This window comes from Pipistrellus kuhlii, unplaced genomic scaffold (assembly GCF_014108245.1).
Source record: "Pipistrellus kuhlii isolate mPipKuh1 unplaced genomic scaffold, mPipKuh1.p scaffold_m20_p_9, whole genome shotgun sequence".
Lineage (NCBI taxonomy): Eukaryota > Metazoa > Chordata > Mammalia > Chiroptera > Vespertilionidae > Pipistrellus > Pipistrellus kuhlii.
The window spans coordinates 36,067,973-36,095,454 of NW_023425595.1; the positions used below are offsets into that span (position 1 = coordinate 36,067,973).

Consider the following 27,482-nt stretch of genomic DNA (forward strand, 5'->3'; position numbering starts at 1 on the left):
GAAAAGCTGTAGTGCTGAAGTACCCTTGTTAGGGGTTGAATCGTGTCTCCCCAATTCTTAGTGCCTCAGAATGTGACCTTATTCGGAAATAGGGTCACTGAAGATGTAATTAGTTTTGTATTTGTATCATGCTCTAGTGATTGCAAGGCCCTTTCCCATATATTAATTCTCTGGAGTCTCAAAACAATTGTGTGACAAGCAGAGCAGTGATTATGGTGCCCATTTGACAGAAGAAGAAACGGGGATACAAGAAATTAAGTAACCTGCCCAACATCACAGAGCAATTCAGAAGCAAATGAGGGACCAGAACTAAGGTGCTCAGACTTCCAGCTTTATAGCCTTTCTATTCTGCCTCTCATGAACTGCTGCTGTTTATGATTCTGCTCTCTCTTTGTTCTCTCCAAATGCATTTATCTTCTATACAGTGGTCAGTTTTATCCATTCTTCTCTCTCTTCAGTGCCACCACCCTATACCAGGCAGTTATCTTTGGCCTGAATCATTCTAAAAGTTGTTCATCATCCACATTCTGGTCCTCTCAATGAAAACAACAGTTGGAGTAACCTATAGACTTCTTATTCAAAGTGGCATCAGTCAGCATCACTTGGGAAACTATTGAACACATAGAATCTCAAACTCCACTATAGACTATTGAATCAGAATCTAAATTTTAATATCTCAAACTCCACCATAGACTATTGAACCAGAATTTAACTTGTAATAAGATCCCTAATGATTGGGTGTGTATAAAAGTTTGAGAATCAACCCACAGCCAACATCATACTCAAAGAGCAAAAACGAAGTGTTTCCCTTAACATCAGGAACAAGATAGGAATGTCCACTGTCACCACTCTTTATTCCATATAGTACTGGAAGTTCTAGCCATAGCAATCAGACAAGAAGAAGAAATAAAAGGCACCCAAATTTAAAAAGAAGTAAACTGTCATTATTTGCAGATAACATGATACTGTTTATAAGGAACCCTAAAATCCCACCAAAAAACTAGTAGAACTGATAAATAAATTCAGTAAAGTAGCTGGCTGCAAAATAAATATCCGGAAATCTGTTTCACTTCTATACACCAATAATAAACTATCAGAAAGGGAAGCTAAGAAAACAATCCCATTTACAATTGGATCAAAAAAAAAAAAAATCCTTGGAATAAATGTAACCAATGATGTAAAAGACATGCACTCAGAGAATTATAAAACACTGAAGAAAAAAACTGAAGAAGATACATGTAAGTGCAAGCATATACAGTGTTCATGGATAGGGAGAATTATCAACATTAAGATGTCTATACTACCCCAAACAATCTATAATACCATGCAATACCTGGCAAGATACCAACAGTGTATTTCACAGAACTAGAACAAATTTTCCAAATATTTATATGGAACCACAAAAGACCCCAAACAGTCACTGCAATCTTGAGAAAGAACAAAGTTGAAGGAATCACGCTACCATATATCAATCTATACTATGAGGCCATGGTACTGTTATGGTACTGACACAAAAACAGACTTATAGACCAATGGAACAGAATAGAAAGCACAGAAATAAAATGATGCCTTTATAGTCAATTAATATTTGACAAAGGAGGCAAGAACATACAGTGAGGTAAAGATAGTCTATTCAATAAATGATATTGGGAAAATTGAACAGATAGATGAAAAAAATTAAACTACACCACCTTCTCACACCACATACAAATAAACTCAAACTGGATTAAAGACTTAATTGTAAGTCACAAAATCATGAAAATCCTAGAAGAAAACACAGGTGGTAAAATCTCAGACACTTTTCTTAGCAATATTTTTTCTGATATATCTCCTCAGGCAAGAGAAACAAAGAAAAATAAACAAAGAGAAATACATCAAACTAAAAAGATTTTGCACAGTGAAGGAAATCATCAGCAAAATGAAAAGACAATCCATTAAATGCCAGAACATGTTTACCAATAACACACCTAATAAGGAGTTAATACACAAAATTTATAAATAACTTGTATAACAACACACAAAAATAACAACAATCAGATTAAAAATTAGGCAAAGAACTTGAATGGACACTTCTCCAAAGAAGACATACAGATGGCCAGGAGAAATGAAAAGATGCTCAACATCACTAACTATCAGAGAGATGCAAATTAAAACCACAATGAGATATCTCCTCACACCTGTCATAATGTCTATCATCAATAAATCCACAAACAACAAGCATTGGGAGGAAGTGAAGAAAAGGGACTCCTCATACACTGTTGGTGGGTATGCAGATTGGTGTAGCCTTTATGGCAGACAGAATGGAGGTTCCTCAAAAATTAAAAATGGAACTGCCTTACAACCCAGCGATCCCACTTCTGGGAATATATCCAAAGAAAGCTGAAACACTAATTCAAAAGAATACAGACACCCCTATATTCATTGCAGCATTATTTACAATAGCCAAGATTTGGAAGCCCATCAGTAGATGAGTGGATAAAAAATCTGTGGTACGTTTACACAACGGAATACTACTTGGCTATAAAGGAGAAGGAAACCTTACCTTTTGGGACGATATGTCACAGTATTATACTAAGTGAAATAAGCCAGTTGAGAAAGACAAATATCATGATTTCTCTTATATATGGAATCTAATGAATAAAACAAACAAACAAAATAGAAACAGACTCATAGATACAGAGAACAGACTGACAGCTATCAGAGGGGAAGGGTTTGGGGAACTGGGTCTAAAGGGTGAAGGGATTAAGCCAGAGGGGAAAAAACCAAAACACCTCACAGACACAGATAACAGTATGGTTATCACTAAAGGGAAAGTGAACACACAATATCAGACTGTTAATGTATTATAGAACTGTACACTTGAAACCTCTATCATTTTATTAACCAATATCACCCCAATCAAATCAATAAAAATTAAAACAGATAAAATAAGTCCAGCCGGTGTTGCTCAGTGGTTGAGCATTGACCCATACTAGTAAACCAGGAGGTCATGGTTTGATTCCCTGTCAGGCACATGACCATGTTGTATGGCTGGATCCCCAGTAGAGGGCATGCAGGAGGCAGCTGATCGGTGGTGCTCTCTCATCATGGATGTTCCTATCTTTTTCTCCCTCTCCCTTCCTTTCTGAACTCAATAAAAATATATTGTTAAAAATGAAAAAGAAATGGCCTATCAAGCCATAAAAAGAGGAACCATAAAAGCACATTATGAGGTTAAACAGATCTGGAAAGACCACAGGTTTTAGCTATTTACCCACTCCACAATGTTTCTTCCAGAAGCAGCTGCTCTGGGAGGGAAGGCTAAGGACTTACCAAGGCCGAAATTAAGCTGCCATTTATGACACAATTTCCATCTGTCCTGCTTACAGGAATGCATGGGACATGTTGCAGGGCTTTGGAATTGCTTTCTGTGCCTAAATTTATTTTGATCTAGTTACTTAAAAGTGTCTTAAGAATAACTGTTATTTTTATGTGTTATTTATATTTTTTGTTTTATATTTATATCACTATATTTTTACATATTATTTTTATTATGTTTATATACCATCCTAGGCTTGGAACAGCAAATGCAAAAGGAATTTTGGTAAAGAAGTCACAGAGAGAGAACGGCTCAGAGGATAAGCGGTGTACAGAACGGAGCCCCAGGGAAATGAAGTCCTTGAACACTCACTGGTAAACACACAGGGTACTGCTGAAGGTGGCTCTGCTTCATATGCAGTACCTCCCACAGTACCTTCATAGACAGTACCTCCTCCTCTCGTTCTCCCTTTAAACAGTCAGCCATCTTTTAAAGACTGGCTCAAGTGCCACTTCTTCCCAAATGGATTTAATGACCTTTCCTCTCTCTGTGAATTCCCAAGACACTGAATCATTATTCAGTTATTTCCTATCTAATATGATTCCTTGAGGTTTTTGAAGGCTTATCTCCTAAACTAAGATGTAAACTTCTTGAGGGCAAAAAAAATCATGATAGTAATAGCTATGCTTTTGTTATTATTTCAAGGTTATTACTGCTGTGTTATGACTGTTATAAACTACTGTTTTATTATTGTTATTGTTACTTTGAGGATCACTAAGGTAAAGAAAATGTATGTGCTTTGTAAGCTAAAGTTACCTTTGTAAGTTGACTTACCTTTAACATAAGAATGTATCTGAGACATCTCTATGGCAACCTTATGAGATACCTGGGTCAGAACTTCCCAGCTGGATCACTGAACTCAAAAACTGAGATAATAAATATTTTTTAAAATATATTTTATTGATTTTTTACAGAGAGGAAGGGAGAGAGACAGAGAGCCAGAAATGTCGATGAGAGAGGAACATCGACCAGCCGCCTCCTGCACACTCCCCACTGGGGAAGTGCCCGCAATCAGCGTACATGCTCTTGACTGGAATCGAACCCGGGACCTTTCATTCTGCAGACCGACGCTCTACCACTAAGCCAAACCGGTTTCAGCTGAGATAATAAATATTTGTTGTTCTAAGATGTAAAAAAAAAAAAAAAAAAGGAGGAAAGGAAAAGAGAAGGGAAGAGTGCTAGAGTAATATTTCCTATCTCACTCATTAACAGAGAACTGGCTGAACAGAAAGCAGAATCATCCTGTAACTAGAGATCCCTGGCTTGAGGACATAAAGTGGAGAAACAAGCTTTCAACCTCACACATCCTAATTTTAACCCTATCTGTGGCCTAGTCTACTCAGCTTCCTGAACTACAAGGCCGACAATTTTAAGTCCCATGTTGCTATACAGCTATCCAATTCTCAGCACAAGACACTGGCCTTATTTATATTTTTAAAGGATTTATTTTTAAGAAGCACCTCTCATTGGTTCAGCTGAGCTCATCTGAACTCAAGGCAGTAAAACACTCCAAACTTGGAGAGATAAACACTGACGTAGTCCAGTTTTAAAATTAACTTTGCTAAATGCTTCCCAAGCTCAGTTAATTCCACTTTGGTTGTGAACATGTAGCCAGAAAAAGATTCCAAACGAAAAGCTGCAGGACTTCCTGGAATAAACCAAAGGCTCCAGGCCCTGACCACAGGAACCAGGCTCTCCCGCATGGAATGCTGCAGCTCAGCACCATTACAGGCCCTGAGTGACAGCGTCTTCCCATCGCTTACACATCCCCAGGCACACACTGAGGCCATGCCGGAGGTCAGCATTAGGTAATGCCCACAGACATCCTCCCCACCGCCAGCTCCCAGCTCAGTCACCACCACAGCCCACAGAGAGCTCTTCTTTCTTATTCCCCAACTCTTCTCAGAGACCCAAAAGTACCCTCTGGAAATTCTGGGTCCAAAGTCTGGCTTAAACCCAGGCATCTGTATTTTTTTTAAAGCATCATGAGCGACTCAGATGAGTAATCTGGGTTGAGAACAGCTGACAGAGGCGTTATGTTAGGATGTAACACATACTTAGGAAGACTTAGTTCCACACTCATCCCTGCCGCTTCCCAGCTGTGAGACCTTGAACAATTTAGTTTCCTCGGCCGCCCCAACAGAAAATGAGTTGCTGTGGGTATCAGTTAAAATAATAAAGTTTTTAGTAAAACACACACACACACACACACACACACACACACACACAAACACTTCATAATTATGCAGTGTTTTATAGTTTAGAAAATGCTTTTACACCCACTACGTTAAATGACAAAAGCTTACTAATGGTATAGGATGGGTGGAAATTATAATTATTACCATGTTACAGATAAGGATATTGAGATCAAAATACAATAAATACATAGGTAAGGGGATGGGGAGACAACAGTAAATGTCAAGAGGCAGTGCCGACAGCAAAAAATGGCACCAGGGGTTAGACCAGTGGAGTCAAACCAGACCTCAGTTCAACAACCTCGGTACTTGAGTTCTGGCTAAGAAAGAATTCAGAACCACGACTGAAACTGTAGGAAAAAAGTTTATTTAGAAAGTCTCAGAGGTAAAAAGAAGTGAGCCATAGGAGAAATGGGCTTAGGAAACAAGTCACAGAGGCAAAGGAAGGGTCTTTGGAGCTTAGGAAAGAGAAAGGTAAAGCTAACCCACCAGGGAGGGGAGAGGTGTAGGCCAACTCCAGGGAGAGCCCATTGGCCCTCCTCCGAAGGGATGTTTAGGACGGAGATTTTAGGGAGAGCCCCAGAGGGGGATCTCAATATCTCAACAGAATTTCTTCAGTTTTCCAACGTGTCCCCTGATTGGTCAGCTCCAGGGAGGGGTCACTAGTCAATGCAGCCGGTCCTGATATCAGCCATAGTGTAGCTTGTCTGGTTTTGTTGCTTTTCTGGGCCAAGCACTAAAACTCAGCTGAGGCCTAGACATATTTGATGTGGGTCAAAACTTCATTGACCCGGGCTATTTTCTAACCCTCTTGTTCATTCCCTGTTGAAGGGGGTCTCATGGGCATTACTACCGTGTTCCCCCGAAAATAAGACATCCTCCGAAAATAAGACCTACTTACAGGTTTCCTTCTGAGTGAAATATAAGGCATCCCCCTGAAAATAAGGCCCCCCCCTAGGCTAAACATGAGAGATTTGGTCCACTGATTCTGAAAGACATGGAGTCACAAGAAATTTACCAGGAAATTCAGGAATTGGATTGTTATGATGATGTTCCAGAAGATGATGACATGATTGTCATTGACTAAATGAGTAAATTCTCGATACTGTAGGATTCACAGTTTGTCTGGTTTGTGTCGACAACTACCATACTACCGTACCGTATACAGGTAATAAATTTCCTTTATTTTCATTTAACAATAAATGTGTACCGTATTCTTCTTCATGGAAAAATAAGACATCCCCTGAAAATAAGACCTAGCGCATCTTTGGGAGCAAAAATTAATATAAGACACTGTCTTATTTTCGGGGAAACAGGGTAGCGACATGCCAGGGGAGGGCCCCAACCACATGACCATCGTCAATATGAAAGGTTAGAGGTCTAAACCACATGACCAGCAATATGCTAGAGGAGGAAAGGGTACCCAGGGGGTGAGATCCTTGTTTTCCCAGGTTTGCTCCTTGCTAGGCACCCAGGGCTTTGGACCAGGGTGACCTTCTGTATCTGGCCCAGCGTCCTTGGTCTGCTCAAGTCTGTCAACTGTCAACTACAGTAGGACTCAATCTAGGTGATCTATCTAAGTCCAGTTCTAGGCCATTTCTCTATGCAGCTGGTATACACTTTCAAATATTTTACAAAGGGCACGCTACTTTAAAGACTGCGACAACGTGTATCCTGCCAGGACTAAGTTAAGCCCAAAACAGCAGGTCAACAATGCTGATTGGCTGGGTGGCAATATCAACTGAGCACAAAATCAGGTCGAATAAAAGCTCCCAACAAAAGGTAAAAATCACTTTTCAGAAAATTTCATTTTGATGTACACATGAATCATAGCCATGTAGGATCTTAAACCTATGAGCTCAGGGCATGTATGGAAAATCTATAACTAGAGAATGAAAGAGAAGTTACAAGATCATTTCATCTTATAAGTCTGTTCTTTGAATTTAGAGAGACGCAGCTTTAACCTTGAGGTAAGAGACTTGTTTTCAGACCAGATTTGTCATAAGGTTACTCAGTACGGATTTCTAGAAGTACCTCCGGGGCTACAGCCCTTTGGCCTAGATTGTTTTTACCCATATAGACAACCTGATCCAACTTCACCTTTATAAATATCTCATTTATCTAATTACCAGAGGCCCAGTGCACAAATTCATGCAGCAGTGGGGTTCCTCGGCCTGGCCTGTGGGATTGGGCCAAAACTGACTCTCTGACATCCCCCAAGGTCCTGGATTGTGAGAGGGCACAGGCCAGACCGAGGAACCCCACCAGTGCAAGATCGAGGTGGGAAGGGACACAGGAGGTTTGCCAGCCAGGGAGGGACCGCAGGAGGGCTCTAGCGGGTATCCAGCCTATCTCACTAAGTCTCCATCAGCCAGACCCCAGCAGCAAGCTAGCCTACTGATCAGAGCCATTCAACCAATCAAAGCATAATATGATAATGATATCCTAAGGCCGCTCAACCACTCGCTGTGATATGCACTGACCACCAGGGGCAGACAGTCGATCAGTCAACCAGTTGCTATGATGTACACTGATCACCAGGGGGCAGACGCTGTGACCAGTAGGTTAGCTTGCTGCTGGGGTCCAGCCACAAATCGAGACTGATCGAGATGGGACAGGCATACCATGGAGCCCTCCTATAATCCATCCCTGGCTGGCCAACCTCCCATGTCCCTCCCCAGTCCTAATCATGTACCGGGCTGGCAATCCAGGCTAAGGGACTCCCCACCTCCGAGTGCACAAATTTCATGCACCGGGCCTCTTTTTATATAAGAGTTTAATAAGTCTATTTTCCATTTGACTCCAGCCACTTTAGGCAAGAAAGACAAGAGAAATATTTAATAGCGTGGAAAGAGGTATTAAAAGGAAAATGAAGTCAAGGAAAGAACAAATCTTTTATCTGGTGTACCGAGATTCTGTATTCCCCAAAGACCAGCAGGGAGCCAAGTCCGATGCAATTAACAAGAAAGCCTCTTCCATGTTAACATGGGCTCTGTCCCACTCACGCCGACAGCATGGCGGGCGAAAGTGCGAACTTCGACCAGTCCATGGGTTTTACACCGGTGGTGATGTCACTGCTTTGGCTAACCCTGATTGGTTGGGTGAGGGGTAGGGTCCAGTTACACAAAATGGAGGATAACTTCACCCTGCCCCACAGTGGAGTCCGGAGTTTATCCTCACCCCGCCCTGCCCTGCCCTCTCATATCCAGGTTACCAAAAAAATAAATAAATAAGTATACAAATTATGAGAAAGAAGTGAAGTACTGTACTTTTATCTCCAGGTAGGATGGATCTGTAAAATCGGTCTTTCTTTTTCTTCTCCTCTGGATTTGGAGGCAGAGGTTTGGAGCCGTGGTTTAGGGTTCCAGCATCTTTGCTACCAGCTCCAATCATAGTGCTGGTGTTTCTCATTGGAGGGGCTGGGGGTTTATCTTGAATGTCCAGGCCGTTATTTGACATTGTCACCACCACCAGCAGCTACTGGAATCAGAAGAAAAGAACATAGCATTTTTATTATTTTTGAACAAAAAGAAATGTGTGTTGAAAAATTTAAAAGAATCCAAATTATACAATTCTTCCTCCAGGGCCCTGTTCAAGCCTTCTCTGCATACCACGACTACCACTATCGTATTCAGTCAACAGTACTCAAAGATATAACGCCTACTCTGTGCCAAGCATGGCTGAAAATCCACAAGGTTCTTGCTTTTCTCTGCATTCCCCTATTTAAGGCATTGGAAAACACAGAAAACCATGATGATGTTGTTTAAAAGACAGAAATTTAGCCCAGCTGAGCTAAGTATGAATCCCAGTTCTATTTATTAGCTTCAGAAAAATTCTCAAATCATGTGTGCCATTTATTCATTCACATGAAGATTAAATAAAACTGCTAACAGCATTCCACACAGTGAATTTCCTGCCTACCTCTAGTTTGTAACCTAAAGAAAATCACATTCCCTCTCTGGAATGGACTGTATCACTCTATCAAGGGTCTGTAAAGCTGCAGGCTTTGTAAATAGTTTTATTGAAACATAGCAACACCCATTCATTTACAAAGGTCTATGGCTTCTTTCACATTCCAAGGGCAGGACTGAGTGGTTGCAACGGGGACTGTATGCCTACAAACCTAAAATACTTACAATCTAGTTCTTTACAGGGGAAGTTTGCAGACACCTGGCCTATATCACCTCTGCACTATCTCCTTCCTCTAAAATGTGACCTTATTCTAAATATATGATGGTCAATGAAGAAACCATCCTATCCTATATGATGCTGAATTTATTGGCAATCTCCAATGCTTCTGAAAAATAAAAAGAATAAAAAAGGGGAAAGAGGTAAAGTCCCCTCTTATATGGTAGCAATTGTTTTAATGAAGATGTATGTTATCACTGTAAATAAGTGTCAATGGATGGATATGTTTCCAGAGTTAATAAAGTTTCTCCGTATTCTTCCATGCTACAGAGGATATTACATCGTTAACCATGACTAGTTAGAATGTAAGCTCTTTAGAGTCAAACACAACAGTGTTTTTAAGACTAAAGTTTCTAATTTTTTTTAAAAATCAGCATAATAATTACCCAGAGCTTTTTAGAAAATAGATATGCATGGTTTAACTCCCATAAATTTTGATTTTGTATGGCTAGGCTAAGGCCAAATTCTGTAATTTAAAAAACTAGTGATCTTAATACTAGCCAGATTTGAATAGCACTGCCTTACATAGCAATTGCTTAAGTGCTATAAACAAAATCTATAGGAGTCTTTTTAACATTTTCTGATACAAGCAAAACTAAATAATCCCCTGCATTCATCCCTCCCTCAATCTCCCTTCCCCCTCCGACCCCAAAATTCTTTCTCCAGGTGCCTTTGGAACTGTTCTCACCTCTAAGCAGTTAGGTGTCGCCTCCAGACCCAGGGCAATGGTTTATTTCTAGGTTATTGCATTTAATTTTACTAGATTATAATTGTTTTCACCAGAAGCAAGAGTGTTCCCCAAAGATTGTGCTCTATTTTGTCATAGTATATGGCTAGTATAGTATATGGCTTATAGTATAGTATAGTATAGTATAGTATATGGCTTATAGTAGATTCAATAAATGTTTTAATTAATCAAAAGTTTACACAGGCCCTAACTGGCTTGGCTCAGTAGATAAGAACATCAGCCTGTGGACTAAAGGGTCCCAGGTTCGATTCTGGTCAAGGGCATGTTCCTTGGTTGTGGACTCATCCCCAGTAGGGGGTGTGCAGGAGGCAGCTGATCGGTGTTTCTCTCTCATTGATGTTTCTAACACTCTCTTCCTTTCCTTTCCTCTCTGTAAAAAAATAAAAAAATAAAAAAAAAAAAAAAAAAAAAAAAAAAAAATATATATATATATATATATATATATATATATATATATATATATATATATATATTTTAAGTTTACATAGGGATATAAACCTTGCCATTAAGGAACTTAATACAGATGAAATTTTAAGGTTCTTCCCAATCACCTTATCTTATAAACTAAGCCACCACACCTGGACCCAACTTGCATTCAAACTACACCTCAGAAACCTCTGTGCTCCTGCATTTGCCAAGCAGTCTCTTACCCCACTCCCGACTCCCCAACGCTTCTGGTCAATGATCTCTCCTCTCATCTTTCAAGGTCAAGTTCAAACTTCATCTTTTTGTATAATTCATCCTGGCCTTCCTCTGGCAAACCAACTGCTCCTTACTTCTCTTTTTGAACAAAATAAATCAAGTGAGCAAAGACAATCTTGTTCACCTAGATTTCCTCTCTGGTGTGCTTTTTATCCATTTCTTCCAGTTTCACTTTGCAGATTTGCTTTTGCTTTTTCCTACCAGCCCCAACTCAAGTCCCCCAGCACCGCCAAAGAGAACTTCTACCGGCTCAGTTCTCAAGTACACTTTCCCACTGCGAACTGCCAGTTCCAAAATTATACTCCCTGCAGCCATCTGATACGCTAAGCAGGCCCTTCCTTGCCTCTTCAGCCAACAACTTCATTGACTGTAACTCCCTTTTATGACCACAGCCCAGGACTGTGCCAAAAAAGGCTTCATCAGCCTTTCTGATACATACAGCTTTTCTTCATTTCTCAGTTCTTTCACTGTGCCTGGGGAATTCTTGGTGGTAGAGCTCCACTTTCAAAAAAGAGCCCAGGTTACTGAAAACATAAAATCTGCTGTTGGAATACAATGTTTGAATTCACTGCACCATGTTCCAGCCTATGTTATCCCGCCTATGATTGAAAACCAGTGATTAAAAAAAAAATCTACAGTCTCAAGAGTTAGCCTATTCTATCTTTGGTCACCTTACTGAGAGAGTTCTCACTTATATTAAGTTCTGTCTACCTCACACTGCATTGCAATTACTTGTTTACACATTTGCCTTCCCTTTCACTCTTCTCTCCTGCCCGACTATGAACACCCCCAAAACAAAATACAGTCTTATTTACTTCTCAACCCCCAACCCCAGGCCTGATAAGAATAGGTAATCAATAAAGACTTGTTGAACAAATGAACAAATAAAAGAACAAGCAAACAAATAAACAAAAGCTACTTCCATCTATTAGTCCTAAATCCTATCTCTTAGGGTTATTCAGAAAAGATTATTGCCTCTTCCCCAGACAGAACTGTAAATACTTGAAATCATCTTTCACCCGGCTGGCATGGCTCAATGGTTGAGTGTCGACCTATGAACCACAAGGTCATGGTTCAATTTCCGATCAGGGCACACGCCCAGGTTGTGGGTTCAGTCCCCAGTGCGAAGGCATGCAGGAGGCAGCTGATCAATGATTTTTCTCTCATCATTGATATTTCTATCTCTCTCTCCCTCTCCCTTTCTCTCTGAAATCAATAAAAGTATTTTTTAAATAAATAAAGATGGGGATTAGAATCCATATCTTCATACTCTCTGCCAAAGGATTTTCCAACTGTATTTGAGGTAATTCTAGCCCCTTTGTTCCTTTTCTGACCTGAATTCTACTTCTATTTATGTTTAGGTTGGTCACATCCAGCCAACAGCAAATATAGAAATATACAAACATGTGTGGGCTGGACTTGATTGATATTCACCCAATTTCTTCCACAAGCTAATAAGCACCAGAGAAGATATACAAATCCCTGGTCCTCAAATCAGCCACATGGAAGTTATATACACCTTTTGCTTCTAGTTGCAGGTTCCTCATTGAAGTACAATTCAAATCAATAAATTTTTACTAAGTCCTTACATGTAAGGTGTTATGCTAGAATCCAGGGATTTGGAGACAAATAAATGAATAAGATATGATTCCAACTCTAGAGATTCTCACAGTCTAGAAAGCAGGACAGACAGGACCTATAAAACCACAATGCCGCCGAGACTGGTTTGGCTCAATGGATAGAGCGTCGGCTTGGGGACTGAAGGGTCCCGGGTTCGATTCCGGTCAAGGGCATGTACCTTGGTTGCAGGCATATCCTCAGTAGGGGGTGTGCAAGAGGCAGCTGATCGATGACTCTCTCTCATCGATGTTTCTAACTCTCTATCTCTCTCCCTTCCTCTCTGTACAAAATCAATAAAAATATATTTTAAAAAAAACACCCACAATGCCAGGCCATTTAAAAGAGTGCCATAAAACAGTGCAAGCAATAAAATGTCAGAAGACACAGAAAGGAATACCTATGTTGAATCAAGGTAATCAATGAGGCTTCATAAGAAGAGATGGTGTTAAGAGTAAGGACTTAAAGAATAAATAAGTCAGACTAATGGTCTTTGGCTCTCGACTATTAGAATTCCTATGAGCTTCTTAAAGCACCAACTGAGGTACTTAGGGGGAAGTATACTAATATCTGCAACTTACTTTGAAAAGCATTTATAAAAATAAAATTGATTAATGGATGAACATAGAGATGTGATATACTATACACGTCAATATATAATATATAATGGATGTGATAAAACAAGTAAATGAAAATGTTTATGGTAGAAGAATCTAGGTGGTGGCTATACAACTATTCACTATAAAATCCTTTGAACTTTGCTCTATGTCTGAAGACTTTCCTATTAAGAAGTTGTGGCTTAAGCTCTGATGCAATTGGTCTGGAATAGCACTCACTGGTCTAGTACCTGAACCAAAGAAAACAGACAATAAATAAATGATTTTGATGGAGAGCAATGATGGCAAATGCATCCCAGACCACAGGGATAACGTAAGCGTGAAAGTACAGTGTGGAAGAATGCAACGTGAAGGTGAAAAAAGTAGGGAGCAGGAATCGAAGAGGGCCTTTTACAGCATTTTTTAGTCAGAAAACGGTCCCTCTTAGCAAACCCGGATCTGTGCAATGAATGTCTCATGTTAAACACAAAAGATGACACTGCGACTTTTTTAAAGGCTGTAAAGAGATGACAATGAAAAAAGAGGGAGAGACCCATCTGCAGTGAGTTCTCCGTGATGCCTGGAGCTCACACCTGAGACCTGGGGAGTCTGGGAGAGTCCTTCACGCCGCCCAAGAGATTTGCCTAAAAATTCTAAGAAAGTTTCCCCAGAGAACCTTCAGGGCAATCTATCTTTACCAGTAGGATTTCCGCCATCATCTGGGGCTGATGTTTGAATAACCATTAACATTAGAGCACACGTGGGGGTTTACAGGAAACTTAGAAATCTATTCAACTGGTATCGATTTTCTCAGTCATTCATGCAAGTATTTATGTATTACCTACTGTTTGCCAGGCTGTGCTAGGTGCTGGCGATAAAACAGTGAGCAAGTCAGAAGAAACAAATTCTCAAAGATGTTTCCAGTCACCCAGGACCACAGAGCTAGCGGGCAGCAGAGGTAGGAACCTGACATGAAGTCTATCACCAAGACCTCCTTTCCTTCCACTCATCACACCTCACTGTTCATCTAGAGCAGCGTTTTTCAACCGCTGTGTGCCGCGAGATGTTGCCTGGTGTGCCATAGGTGCAGACAAGACAAGAATTTTATAATTTTTCACTATTTTGTTTACTTAATATTTCATAATAAAGTAATTATAAAATACTTTCTTTGTGTTTATTTGATTCCTATTCAAGAGAATTACTTTATATATAGTCAATATAGGCACAGAGTTAAATTTTTTAACATTTTCTAATGGTGGTGTGCCTCGTGATTTTTTTCATGAAACAAGTGTGCCTTTGCCCAAAAAAGGTTGAAAAACACTGATCTAGAGGCAAAGGGGCGGACCAGATGACCTCTAATAACCCCTCCGACCGTCATTTTAAATGAAGGAGAGAAAGGAAAAAGAAGAAATAAAATATATTCCAAACATATATTAATCTCATTTCTCAGTTCCAACAACTCAGAGCAGCTGAGACTGGCATGACCTATACTCCCCCCCAAGACAGGGGAGTACTGCATGCCCCTGACACCTAGTTATGAGAATCTGATCTTTAATTAAATTGTGCCAGGAGGTTTTCTTTGGCAGAGGCCTAGAACGCCGCAGTCTTGAATTTGCTGAGGGATGTCCTTCTGACATGTCAAAGACACTCCGGTTATGCAGCCTCCAGCCACTTTAGCAAGAAGAAAGCAACCGCTGAGGTAGCAGGGAGGGAAGCTGGAGGCTGCTTCTGGGCGGTTAGGAAAGCTCCTTTCATTTCTAACCCTCAGTTTCCTCCTAGCAAAATTCAAATAAGTTATGAGAATTAAAAAGTTATTACACAGTTATGAGAATTAAAAGGCATATGTAAAAGCATCTAGCATGCTACCTGGCACAAAATAAATACCCAATAAATATTTGTTCACACCCCCCACCCATCTTTCCAGTTCCTCTCCACTATTTCCTAAACGGGTTGTCCCAGCTCAATACGCTTTCATGCCCCTGCCTTTGCCCACACGGTACTCCCTGATGAAAATGTCCCAACTTGTCTGCCAAACCAAGTCCTACTCAATCCTCAAGACCCAGCTTGACTCACTTCCTCTATGAAAACCTTCACAGAACGCCCCCCTCTACATCTTCCTTCCCGCAATTTAATAGCATTTTATACATACTTCTAAGCAGCGGTTTCCATATGTCATCATATTAACTTCACCAGACTATGAGCAAGTCATGGGATAAAACTGAATCTGAGTAACCTCTGTATTCCAGAATCTGGCCCAGCACACACCTGGTAATAGGTTCACTAAAAAGCAACCTGGTTTAGTGGGAAGAGAAAAAGAAATACTAGGAACTGGAAGAATCTTGAAAAATCAGTCAGTTCCAAATATTTTATTTTATAGTTGGTAACCGGAAACCAAATGTTTGCAATTTATCTAAGATCACTCAATGAAATAGTGAGAAAGTCATGACTAGCCTCTGATAACTCTGATTCCCTTACAAATATTTTCTACACTGATTATTATTTGAGACAGAATGAACAAAGAACTGTACCGGGGAGTCTTCTTGCAATTGGCGAGGTCTGAGAGGCAGCAAAGTGAAGTGGAAAAGGCAGAGAGATTTGGTGTCAGACTTAATTAAGTTCACTTAGGTTGGCCTGGTACCTTCATCCTCTCCCCTCCATACCAAGCACACCGGCACATCTTCCTCCTTCCTACCACCCCTGAAAATAGTCCCTAGAGTTATTTGCAGAAACCAGTACCAAAGGTCTTATAATCCTCTCCCTACCTTCTTGGGAAATTCCTGACCTGCAGCATCAGCTGAGCTACTCCCAATAGTAAGCTTCGAACCTCTAGACTCTTAACAAATGGCCGGAACTGAGAAAATCACTAAAAAAGCCCATAAAATCTGAGAAGGAATCCACAGGCAATCTGGTTCAATCTCCCAAGAAACACTGGAATCTATTCTGCTGTCTCCTAAATAGATGATCTTCCAGGTAATCTCTGCCTGAACATATCCCGTGGTTTCCCACAATGCCACATGCTGCCTCAAAGGAGCATTTTCTCTTGGGAGTATTAAGAGCCACAGCATGAAAATAGACTGCCCTCTTGCCTCTAAAAGATATCCAGACTAAGCCAATCAAGCTTCCAGTGCCCATTTACTTCAGCCACTCTTAATCACCCAAACTCTCATCCCCAGTCCTTTCTGTATATCCTCTACTCTGACCAAATTCCTCTGGAGTAGTATATGTGAAATGAGGAAGGGGAGAGAGGGATGAAGGAGGTACATAAAATAAGGTGATCAGAACAGGCTTCTCTAAGGAAGAGATGCTTAAGATCTGAATGAATAAGACAGCAATCATAGTAATCATACCTGGAACCATTTTAAGCTGAGGGAGCAGTAAATACAATTGTCCTAGATAAGAATATTTGGGCATGGAGAATGGCAAAAAGAATTGGGTGAACAAGGAGAAATGTGGTCGGAGAGTGAGATTAGAGGTGACAACCAGAGGTTAGATTACGCAGGACCTTACAGATCACAATTAAGTTTGGATTTTTGCAGCAAGTGTGAGAAAACAGTGAAGAGTTTTGAGCAGTGATCTCAGGGGAGGAAAAGTAGTGAGGTCACTAAGAAGTAATTACAATAATCCAAGAGAGAACTGGTGGTGGCTTGAATGAATGGTAGTAAGTAGAAAGAAGTATTGCAAAGGTTGATATATTTTGAAGGCAGAGCCAAATTATTTAGAGAGTGAACATTCAGTGTAAGAAAAAAAATCAAGCTTTCTCTCTAATTTTTTGGCCTGATATAAGAACACTGGGTATATATCCTATAGTGTCTCCTATTCAAACAGACAGACACACACACACACACACACACACACACACACACACAACCCTTTCCCTTGACACCAACATCCTCCTCCAAACACCATCAGGTCTTTTGTTCCTCTTTATAACAAAACTTCTCAAAAGAAGTGTCTACAAGTACTTACACTACCCAACTTCCTCCCCTTCTGTTTGCCAACTAACAGCCTATTATTTCACCAAAAGTAGTCTTGTCAAGATTACCAATTATGTCCATGTTGCCAAATCAAGTTGCCAGTGTGGCTCAGTTGGTTGAGCATCCTCCCATGCACCAAAAGGTCACACCAGTTCAATTCCCAGTTAGGGAATTGAATGTCCATGTTTTGAGCTTGATCCCCAGTGGGGGTGTGCAGGAGGCAGCCAATTGGTGTTTTTCTTTTGCATGGATGTTCCTCTCTCTCTCTCTCTCTCTCTCTCTCTCTCTCTCTCTCTCTCTCTCTCTCTCTCTCTCTCCCTCTCTCTCTCTCTCTCCCCTTCCTCTCATTCTAAACAAACACATGCACAATAACAGCACATTTTAAAAAATAAATAAAAAACCAAATCAACTATTCTATCCTCACCTTACTCAATCTCGCAGCAACATTCAACATAATTGATCTCCCTTTTCTTTCAGATGCTCTATTTTCTTGGCTTCTGGGAATGCACATTCACCTTCTTTCCTCCTATCTTTCTGTCTTCTCCTATCTTCCTTCACTAACTATCCTCTATTTGTCCAAGACTAGGAACCTCCATTCTTCATACACTACACTCTCCAACAAATGATCTCATCCATTCCCATGGCTTTACATAACACCTATATGTTGATATCTCTAGCCAAGTGCCTGTCTCTAGCCCAAAAGCTGTCTTTCAGACTAAAAACAACCTGTTAGACAACTCTACCTGTATTTCTGATAAATATCTTAAACCTAACATGAATAAATGGAACTCTTTTTTTAAAATATATTTTTATTAACCTCAAAGAAGAAGGGAGAGGGAGATAGAAACCAAATGGAACTCTTGCTTTTCACAGCATCTATCATGAATTTTTATTCTATTTGCTTACTTATTATACATCTTCCTCAATAAACAGTACGCTTCCCAAAGGAGCAACGAAGTCTGCTGTGTTTACCAATGTACTCCTAGCAACTAAATAGGGTGTAGCAGAGAACACACCAAGTAGATACCAAGATTTACGAGACACTGTGGCTGCTCTCAAAATATTCACATACTAATGGGAGAAGCAGATACACAACCCACAATGATAGGACAGCACGGTAGGTGGCACTCTGCGTGATGAGAGGAAGCACGTGAGAGCTGCATGAACCCGAAAGAGGGGCCCTTAGTGGCCCCACAGTGAGGGGAGACTTTCTTAAGAAGGTGACTTCAGAGTTTATTGCAAGGTAAGAATAAGTATAGCTATCAAGTCCTTACTACATATTTTTTCTTTTTTTATAGAATTATTTTGAAACGTTATTATAGCTCCTCAAGGTAAGTATTCGATATAAATATTTCCTATTTTATATATGAAGCTCGGAAAGATTAAAAACCAAATAGCTATAGTGGTAGAACCAGAATTTGAATTGAGGTCAGTCTGCTTTTAAATTCCTCCCCCTTCCTTTCTTCTTTTTTTTCGTTTTTTTCTTCTTCTTTTTCCTATCACAAGGCATCACTAAAAATAAAACATTTTTATACTTGCCATCTACTATTTGCTTGACCTTAAACAAATCACTATACCACTTGACCTCAGTTTTCAGCATGGGGCTCAATTACCAGTCTCCAAATCCCTCCCTAGCCCCCCTCCCTCCTTTTTTTTATTATTAAGAGTTGAGGTTCAACGATAGCCAGTGAGCAGCCCTGAGCACTTCTTTCAGGCTGCAGCATCTGAGCTGAACATATTCAGGAACATCTACAGTAACATTTGCACAGAGCGCTTTACAGGTGACAAGGCAGTTTCACATATTCATTCTTCACCAGTTGATCTTCACCAGTTCTATGAGCTGGAAGTAAAATGCCTGGCCCAGCTTCCTCTGGTCTCTGAACTGTACTGCCCGCCAGAAGATGAACTGAAGAAAACTGGGGAGGGAGGAGGAGCCTGGAGGGAGAGGAAGCAGGCCAGTGACTCATAGAGGGAACTCAGCACCAAGTCACCCAAATGGCCTAGAGCCAGGAGAAGTTAAGAGGGACCGAGTCTCTTTCCCTTCCAAGGTAATGAGTGTCTGTCTGGCTATGGCACAGTGACCTACCATATAGAGCTGTTCTTCCTTCTTACACAGGGCCAGAAGATAACACGGTATAAGAGACGAGGTGTCACCTTTAAAGAAGAGTTGAGTTGAGGACTCAGGTCTGTTGCTGACTTGATGAATCAAGTTCCCTCTGTGTTATCACAGACCCTTGTACGTCTCTTATATCACATATATTTATTGCATGAGGTTACAGATATCCATACTCCTTGACCTGTACTGGAAGGCAGCAACTGAGTCCAATTTCCAGCCCCAGCACCTGACACCATAAGTGACATAGAAGACAGGGGATGTCTCAGGAGGGATGGATGCCATATGCAAAGCTTTTTGTATGTACACACGTTCCACATTCTAGTCTAGACAGTTCCTGCCAGGAAAGCTGCAATGCTGTCTTATCTCTGCTTCCCCGCTCACTCTCTTCCTTGGAGAGCATGGCCCAAGAAGAGTTTGCTGAGTAGAAATAAACCAGTCCAAAAAGCCAGCCTTCAGAGGGAAAGATAATTAATTAACCTGCATGTTCCTCTTTCACACCGCTCTCCACAAAGAACCCCCACCTTGTCCAGGCCACCCTCTTCTTCAAAAGACCACTGTTCTCCCCCAGAACTCCTCCTTCTCTGCCTTCACCTCACCCCTGCTGTCCCCCTCATGATCCCTGGGCTCACAAAGGTTTCCCTCTTTCCCTCCAGGTCAACAACACCTCAGAGCTGCCTAAGAGTCTTGTTCCTCTCCCTCTCAACCTCACCAGAATGTTAGCTTCTGCCCAGTCCTACTGGACCCTCTTGCTCTCATCCCAGGCCAGTTTTCAAGCTCCCCACCTCCCAACTTACGTCCTCCCCACTGCCTGCTGCTGCCCAGGCCCCTCCGGGAAGGAGGTGGGGAACAAATCCAGGAAGAAAGACTGCTCATTGGTAGGCCCAAAGAAAGGCAGGAGGGAGGCTGACCTGGGGAAGAAAGGATTTGTAAGTAAAAGCCAAATGCCAGGGAGTTAGATGGGAGTTAGAGAGTGTTTGGTCCACACAAACACCAGAGCAAAGGTCCCTACAACCAACAACCCAATACTAATGAGAAAGTTTATCAATACTTCTAGAAGTAAGAGAAGAAAGCCTAACCAAGCAGGAGAAGGATCCAAGAGAGGGAAGGAAAAACTAGCAATGGAGGGGAAGGGATAAGAAAGGGGAAGCATGAGGGAGCAGGAAGAAGATAGAAACTGAGGCTGAGAGAAAAATTGAGTCGGGGCAGGACAGAAAAAATAACATGAATAGGAAAGAAAAAGTAGGACAAGGAAGACAAGGAGGCAGTCATAGAAAAACTAAAGAGAGGAAGGAGGTCCTAAATAATCAAGTAGGTTAATACCAGGCCTGACATGTATTTCTTGGTCCCAGATAACCGAGAAGGAAAGATTATAGTGATTAAGACATTACACAGATCCCAAGTCTGTCATTAACTTGGCAGAATAAGAAGGGGGTTCCAGAGAAGACAGCCTAGTTTAAAACAGCTTTATACCTAAGTATCAAAAAACTGGTCAGTTTTTTAAAAAATATATTGTTATTAATTTCAGAGAGGAAGGGAAATGGAGAAAGAAAAATCAATGATGAGAGAGAATCGCTGATTGGCTGCCTCCTGCACACTGCCTACTGGGGATCGAGCCTGCAACCCCCAGGAATGTGCCCTTGATGGGAATCGAACCTAGGACTCTTTGGTAGGCAGGCCAACGCTCTACCCACTGAGCCAAACTAGCTAGGGCAACAGGTCAGTTTTGAGAAAAACCATTAACACACCTTGCCCCTCTTCTTCCTAATCCCACCTCCCAGCACACAACACACCTACACCCAACACCAAAATAATCAGCACGCTCAACCTCCGCCTTGCCCATAAAGCCACTGGGTCCTGAGCAGACCAGCAAGATGCCATCCACAAGGCTGGCTGGAAGACAGGACCCAGGTCTGCTTCCTGAGTTCACCTGTCTCCCACAGGGTTACGGGGACTTCTCTGCCGCCCACTGGGAGAACATACCAGCTCACTTTACCAGAAGGCAATCTGACAGCCTGGAAAAGCCTGAGTTACAAACAGAATATCAAGCCCTTCACTTGGAGGAGATACGGAAACTGGGGCCCACAGAAGCCTCTGGGACAGGACCAGCCCCCCACGTTTTCCTATCTCCCAGTTTACTGGACCTCTTGACAGGTCCCTTACACTATAATGCCCCTCCCCAGCACCCAAGAGGGGGAAAAACCCCCCTCCCAGCTGGCAGGTAGCGAAGCCAAGGCCGAGAAAAAGTATCACCCTAGCCACCCAGCAGAAGGGTGCTGGTCAGGGAGCCAGGTTCCTGAGGCAGAGCAGTTCCCCAAAACCCAGCTTCCCCTTCCCGCCCTCCCCTGCCAGAGCTCTGCTCCCAGCGCTGGCCTAGCCCAGCAGCGTAGGCTCATCGGAGGATTCCACCTTCAGCCCTTCTCTCATTTGGGATCTCTTAAAGGAAGGGACCCTAAATCTTCCAAACCCTGCATCCGCACTGCCCCAAAAGCCTGCAGAGACAACCCCTCCTCAGCATCCCCCGCTGGGCCGGCAGTACCTGGTGGGGAGCGTTGGCCCCGGCATCTCTGGCCACTGTGTTTGTCGCAGCGCGCACCTCTCCCCGCGGGCCTGGCCCCGCAGAGCCCGGGCTCCACCCGAGCCTCCGGTCGGTCGGTCGGCGGGAGCGGGGCTCCAGCTGCTCCGGCCCCAGCTCCCCAGCTCCCCGTGCAGCGCTCCCGCCCTCGCAGGGCAGGGCGCAGTGAAGGCGCCGCTTTGGGGCTGGCGAAGCAGAAGGGGCGGGGGCAGAGGGAGGAAAGGAGGCGGGAGGAAGCCGCGCTTCTCCTTTCTGAGAAGCACCGAGGGCGGGGAGGGGAGACTGCTACCTTCCTACCCTCTCAGCTCCTCGTCCTCACGTCGTCTCCAGCAGGAGGTCATGTTTTCACTTAGACTAGGCTTCCCACCGGCCAGATAAGGGTCTCGGATGAGCCCCACAGTCAAGGGAGAGAGCCTCGGTGCCTTCGTTCCTGCAGCTGGGTCTGGACTCCAGGACCACTGACGTCAAACCTAGGCTCCCTCAGATCAGGCTTCAGAAAAAAAGATGCACCCACCTTCGCCACCCCCACAAAGCGGTCAGGTTCTAATTCTAATGCCATAGGATAAATGATGGGCTGGCGCTTACACCCAAAGCAAAGAAAGCTCGGCAGCAATTATCCTTGATGAAGGGTTATTGTGTACCAGTTGCAGCACAACCTTAGGAAGCAGGCACGCTACCAATCTGCATGTGTGAAAACTGAGGCCCAAAAGAATGTGGTTTCATACAAGTGTTCTTAAACACCTACTGTAAATCAGGCATTGGAATGGGCCCTGAGCTAACAAGCCCATTACAGGACATGTGCCAACCCTGGCCCAGCCCCCCCTAAATGCCAGTAAGTATCATTGAAACTAAAAACAAACACCACACATTTCCAAATACCCCCTCGGAGGTAACATTACCTCACCAACTCCCCTTCTATGTCCTGCTCTTTAGAGAGATGGCGGGAGTCAGTCAGATCATGCAGGGCCTCCTCTGGGTCATAACTAAGAGCTTTGGAAGGTTTTAAGCTGAATGACAAGATCTAACTTACATTTTTACAAGATCACTAAATGATGAAAAATAGAGGAGAGGGTGATAGAGTCTAGTTACTAGATTCAGGATAGTAATGACCTAGACTAATACATTGGAAGACAAGATAAGACGAAACAAGTTAATTCTAAGGACACAGCTTGGAAGAAGCAGCAGAACTTGCTGAAAAACAGAATATGACGCGTGAGAGAGGGCAGTGACTGGGAAATGGCCAAAGTGCCCCAACTCTAGTCTGACTCCTACACTTATGCTTTATTTCTCTCTGCCATGGTAGTCAATTTTACATCAACTGCTTATCCCTCTTCCTATTGCCTGGCAAACAGCAGGTGACTAACGTTATGCCTGATCAATTATTTAAGTGCAGTAGAGAGAAGTTTTGTGGTATTTATCCATTTCTCCTGACAGATACTGACTCCTCCATTCAATGAGCCCAAATTAATCTAATTGCAGAAGGAAATAGAGGAAGAACTCCCTGAGGACAGAAAGAGCTCGTCTGTTAAATATCTTTCACCATTCCCAGGCCCTGAGTACTTGCTATGTCCACACAAAATACGCCCACAAATATTTATTGCATCCTTATTCACAATAGCCAAAATTCAGAAATAACCTTATTTACAACAGCCAACCTTATTTAGCTATTCCAACTAGCAGAAGTCCCAGAAACTGTGCTCTGCCTTGGACATAGTGTTTCATACTAATGATCAATAATCATCTGATCTTACCCAGTTTCCCATCACATGCAACAAGCATCCTCCGATGGAGGGTTTTATAGGCCCTTCTGGAACATGTGCAGGAAAAAAGAGCTCACTTGAAAGTTACACTGTAAAACAGTGCTTCCTAATTTTCAGCCAGGTGCCTCTGTAAACTTCCAATTCTGCCTCCTGAAGTACGCAGAAAGCATCCTTCAGGAAATGTCACGTTAAAAGCTTTCAGATATGTGTGTGTGGTGAGCTATCAAGCCCCTATACTTGTTCTCTTCTCCAGGAAAAATACCCGCGGTTCTTTTCATCATTTGTTCATTCAACAACTAAGCATCTCATACAAGCCACTCCTTCAAAGAGTTTATGGTCTTGTTATAGTGGTTTTCATCTCTTCCTGTGCAACAAAATTACCTGGGAAGATTTAGAATATATATTCTGAAGTCCTATTAGAGATTTTGATTCAACTTGTCTGGGGTACTGCGGCTCGAGAGCCACATGCAGCTCTTTGGCCCCTTGAGTGTGGCTCTTCCACAAAATACCACAGCCTGGGCAAGTCTATTTTGAAGAAGTGGCGTTAGAAGTTTAAGTTTTAAAAATTTGGCTCTCAAAGAAATTGTACTGTTGTACTGTTGATATTTGGCTCTGATGACTAATGAGTTTGCCAACCAATGGCCTACGCAATATATCTTTATAGATAGATACACAGATTTATTAGAGGACCAATACTATTCAACTTTAAGACTAACTATAAAGCTACAGTGATCAAGTCAGTGTGGTATAGGTGAAAGAATAGATAAACAGATCAGTGGAAGAGAGAGCCTGAAACAGACCTATACAAATACTGTCAACTGATCTTTGACAAAGAAGCAAAGGAAATTCAATAGAGAAAGAATAGTCTTTGCAATAAATGGTGCTAGAAATAAGATCTCCACATGCAAAAAAATAATCTAGACACCAACTTTACATTTCTCACAAAAAAATAACTCAACATGTATCATAGATTTAAATGTAAAATGCAAAACTATAAAATGTCTAGAAGATAAATAGGAGAAAATCAGATAACCTTGGGTTTGGTGATGACTTTTTAGGTACAACACCAAAATCACAATCCATGAAAGAAAATGTTGGTAAGTTTCAATTAATTAAAATTTAAAACTTCTGTTCTGCAAAGACACTATTAAGAGAAATATAAGTCACAGACTTGAGAAAATAAATATTGGCAAAGCACATATCTGATGAAGGAGTGGTATTCAAAATACACAAAGAACTCCTAAAACTCAACAAGAAGAAACCAAACAATGCAATAAAAACAATGGACAAAAAATCTGAATGGACATTTCCCCAAAGAAGATATAGAGATGGAAATTAAGCATGTGGAAAGATAATCAACATCATATGTCACTAGGGACATGCAAATTAGAACAACAAGGAGATACCACTAAAAACCTACTAGAATGGCTAAAATCCTAAACAATGAAAACACCAAATTCAGATGAGGATGTGAAGCAACTACAATTCTCATTCACGGCTGATGAGAATGCAAAATCTTATAGCCACTTTGGGAGTTTCTTTTCTTTTTTTCTTTTCTTTTAAAAAAAATATATTTTATTGATATTTTACAGAGAGGAAGGGAGAGAGATAGAGAGCTAGAAACGTCAATGAGAGAGAAACATCGACCAGTTGCCTCTTGCACACCCTCTACAGGGGATGTGCCCGCAACCAATGTACATGCCCTTGGCCGGAATCGAACCCGGGACCTTTTGGTCTGCAGACCGACGCTCTACCACTGAGCTAAACCTGTTTCGGCAGTTTGGTAGTTTCTTACAAATCTAAATGTAGGCTTACCATACAATCCAGCAATTGCACTCCTACGTACTTACCCAAATGAGTTGAAAATTTAGTTATATCCACACAAAATATGTCCACAAATATTTATTGCATCTTTATTTACAATAGCCAAAATTCAGAAATAACCTTATTTACAACAGCCAAAATTCAGAAGCAAACAATGTATCTTCCAACAGATGAATGGATAACAAACATACAATGGCATAATAACAATTAAAAAAAATAAATTATCAAGCAATAAATATATATTGCTAAAGTGAAAAAAAATTGTCTGAAAAGGCTGATTCCAACTATTTATGATATTCTGGAAAGGCAAAATCATAGAAAGGGCAAAAAAGATCAGTGGCTGCCAGGGTTTCAAAAGGGAATTGAGGATAGGGATGAAGAGATGGAACACCGGGCATTTTTAAAGCAATGAAACTATTCTGTATGATATTATAAGGATGGATATATGATAAGCATCTGTCAAAAGGCATAGAACTGTAAAACACAAAGAGTGAACCCAAATATAAACTGTGGACTTTAGTTAATAATAATGTATCAATACTGGTTCATCAATTGTACCTCACGAACGCAGGAAGTTGTTAATAGAGGAAGTGCTGAGCGGGTGGAGAGGGAGTGTACAGCAGCTCTTTGTACTACTTTTAGGTCAATATTTCTATAAGCCTAAAACGGCTCTAAAATAAAGTCTATTAAAATAAAAATGTTACATATCAAGCAAAAACAGATATATAAGATAAACCTCATTTCTTTTTTTATTAGATTCATCAAAATCATGACTCTTATCAAAGTGCTATGAAAATTTCTAAACACTCTAAATTTCTTGCTTCCCTCATTGCAGACTGGGACAGTTCAGACTCCACTTTGAGTAGTGGGGACCTAGGACATCTCCCACTGAACATAGTCCTACGACCCTCTTACTGCCTGGTACCTAAGGGGACATGATACTCACTGTACTTCTTACTGCCTGGTACCCTAAGGGAGATTTCTTGGTCCCAGATAATCAAGAAGGAAAGATAGTGATTAAGATGACCTTCTTACAAGGGAGAAAGTAATAGCTAAAGAAATGAAAAAGCAGAATCAAGTGAGGTAGAAGGGACTTGATTGATAAAACTGTATTTTCAAAGGAAGAAATTAAATCCTAGAGATACCAAATGACTTGTCCACGTTTGCACAGGTTAGCAGTAACTCCTTGTGCTGGTGCAGTCCTTTGGTTTACAAAGTAAATAATTTACAAGTTAATCTTCCGTGAACCTTGATCAGCAATGTTTTTGTCTGTGTGGTCATCTTAGGCCTCACCAGTTCCTTTCAAGTCACTCACCTGGATTCTGCATGTATATGGGTTTGTAACTCCTGGAAACACTATGATCAGTAATAATTAGCACATTTTGTTTAGACAAAATTTAACTCATGACTACCATGATCATGCTGCCTATAAGATTTGAAAATAGTAGATTTCTTTTGCAACCACAAATAACTTTAAGAACAATACACTTATAGATTGAGAATTATAATCTTCTGATATCACCAGTTAAATGTAAAAGACGTCAGTCAATAATGATAGTTTTGTTTATAAAATAGTCATCTAATATACCATTCTTTCTTGCAACCAGATAACGGCCAGTTGCCGATTAAGGACTCTCAATTGGCGATAAGTGAACCCAAAAATATAAGGGCAACTAATTTTCGACAAGGAGCCAAAAACATATAATAGGAAAAGGAAAACCTCCTCAATAAATGATGCAGGGAAAACTGGAAAGCCACATGCAAAAGAATGAAACTAGACTGCTATCTGACCCCTGCACAAAAATTAACCCAAAAGGACTTGAATGTTAGGA

The 27,482-nt window shown here is 41.3% G+C and overlaps 1 protein-coding gene across 9 annotated transcripts in view; it reads right to left on the reverse strand.

Moving 5' to 3' along the window:
• PAK1 (p21 (RAC1) activated kinase 1) overlaps nucleotides 1–27,482 on the reverse strand; it is a 110,948-nt gene that overhangs the window by 36,815 nt on the left and 46,651 nt on the right. For 3 of the 9 annotated variants that reach the window (XM_036428546.2, XM_036428547.2, XM_045578068.1), the window contains exon 2: nucleotides 8,823–9,030. In XM_036428546.2, coding sequence (XP_036284439.1) covers nucleotides 8,823–9,012 — 190 coding nt within the window. In that variant the 5' untranslated portion in view covers nucleotides 9,013–9,030. Of the gene's footprint in view, nucleotides 1–8,822; nucleotides 9,034–11,139; nucleotides 11,156–22,030; nucleotides 22,223–27,482 lie in introns of those variants that run through there. The other 6 variants (XM_036428541.2, XM_036428542.2, XM_036428543.2 and 3 more) reach the window with 4 other exon arrangements.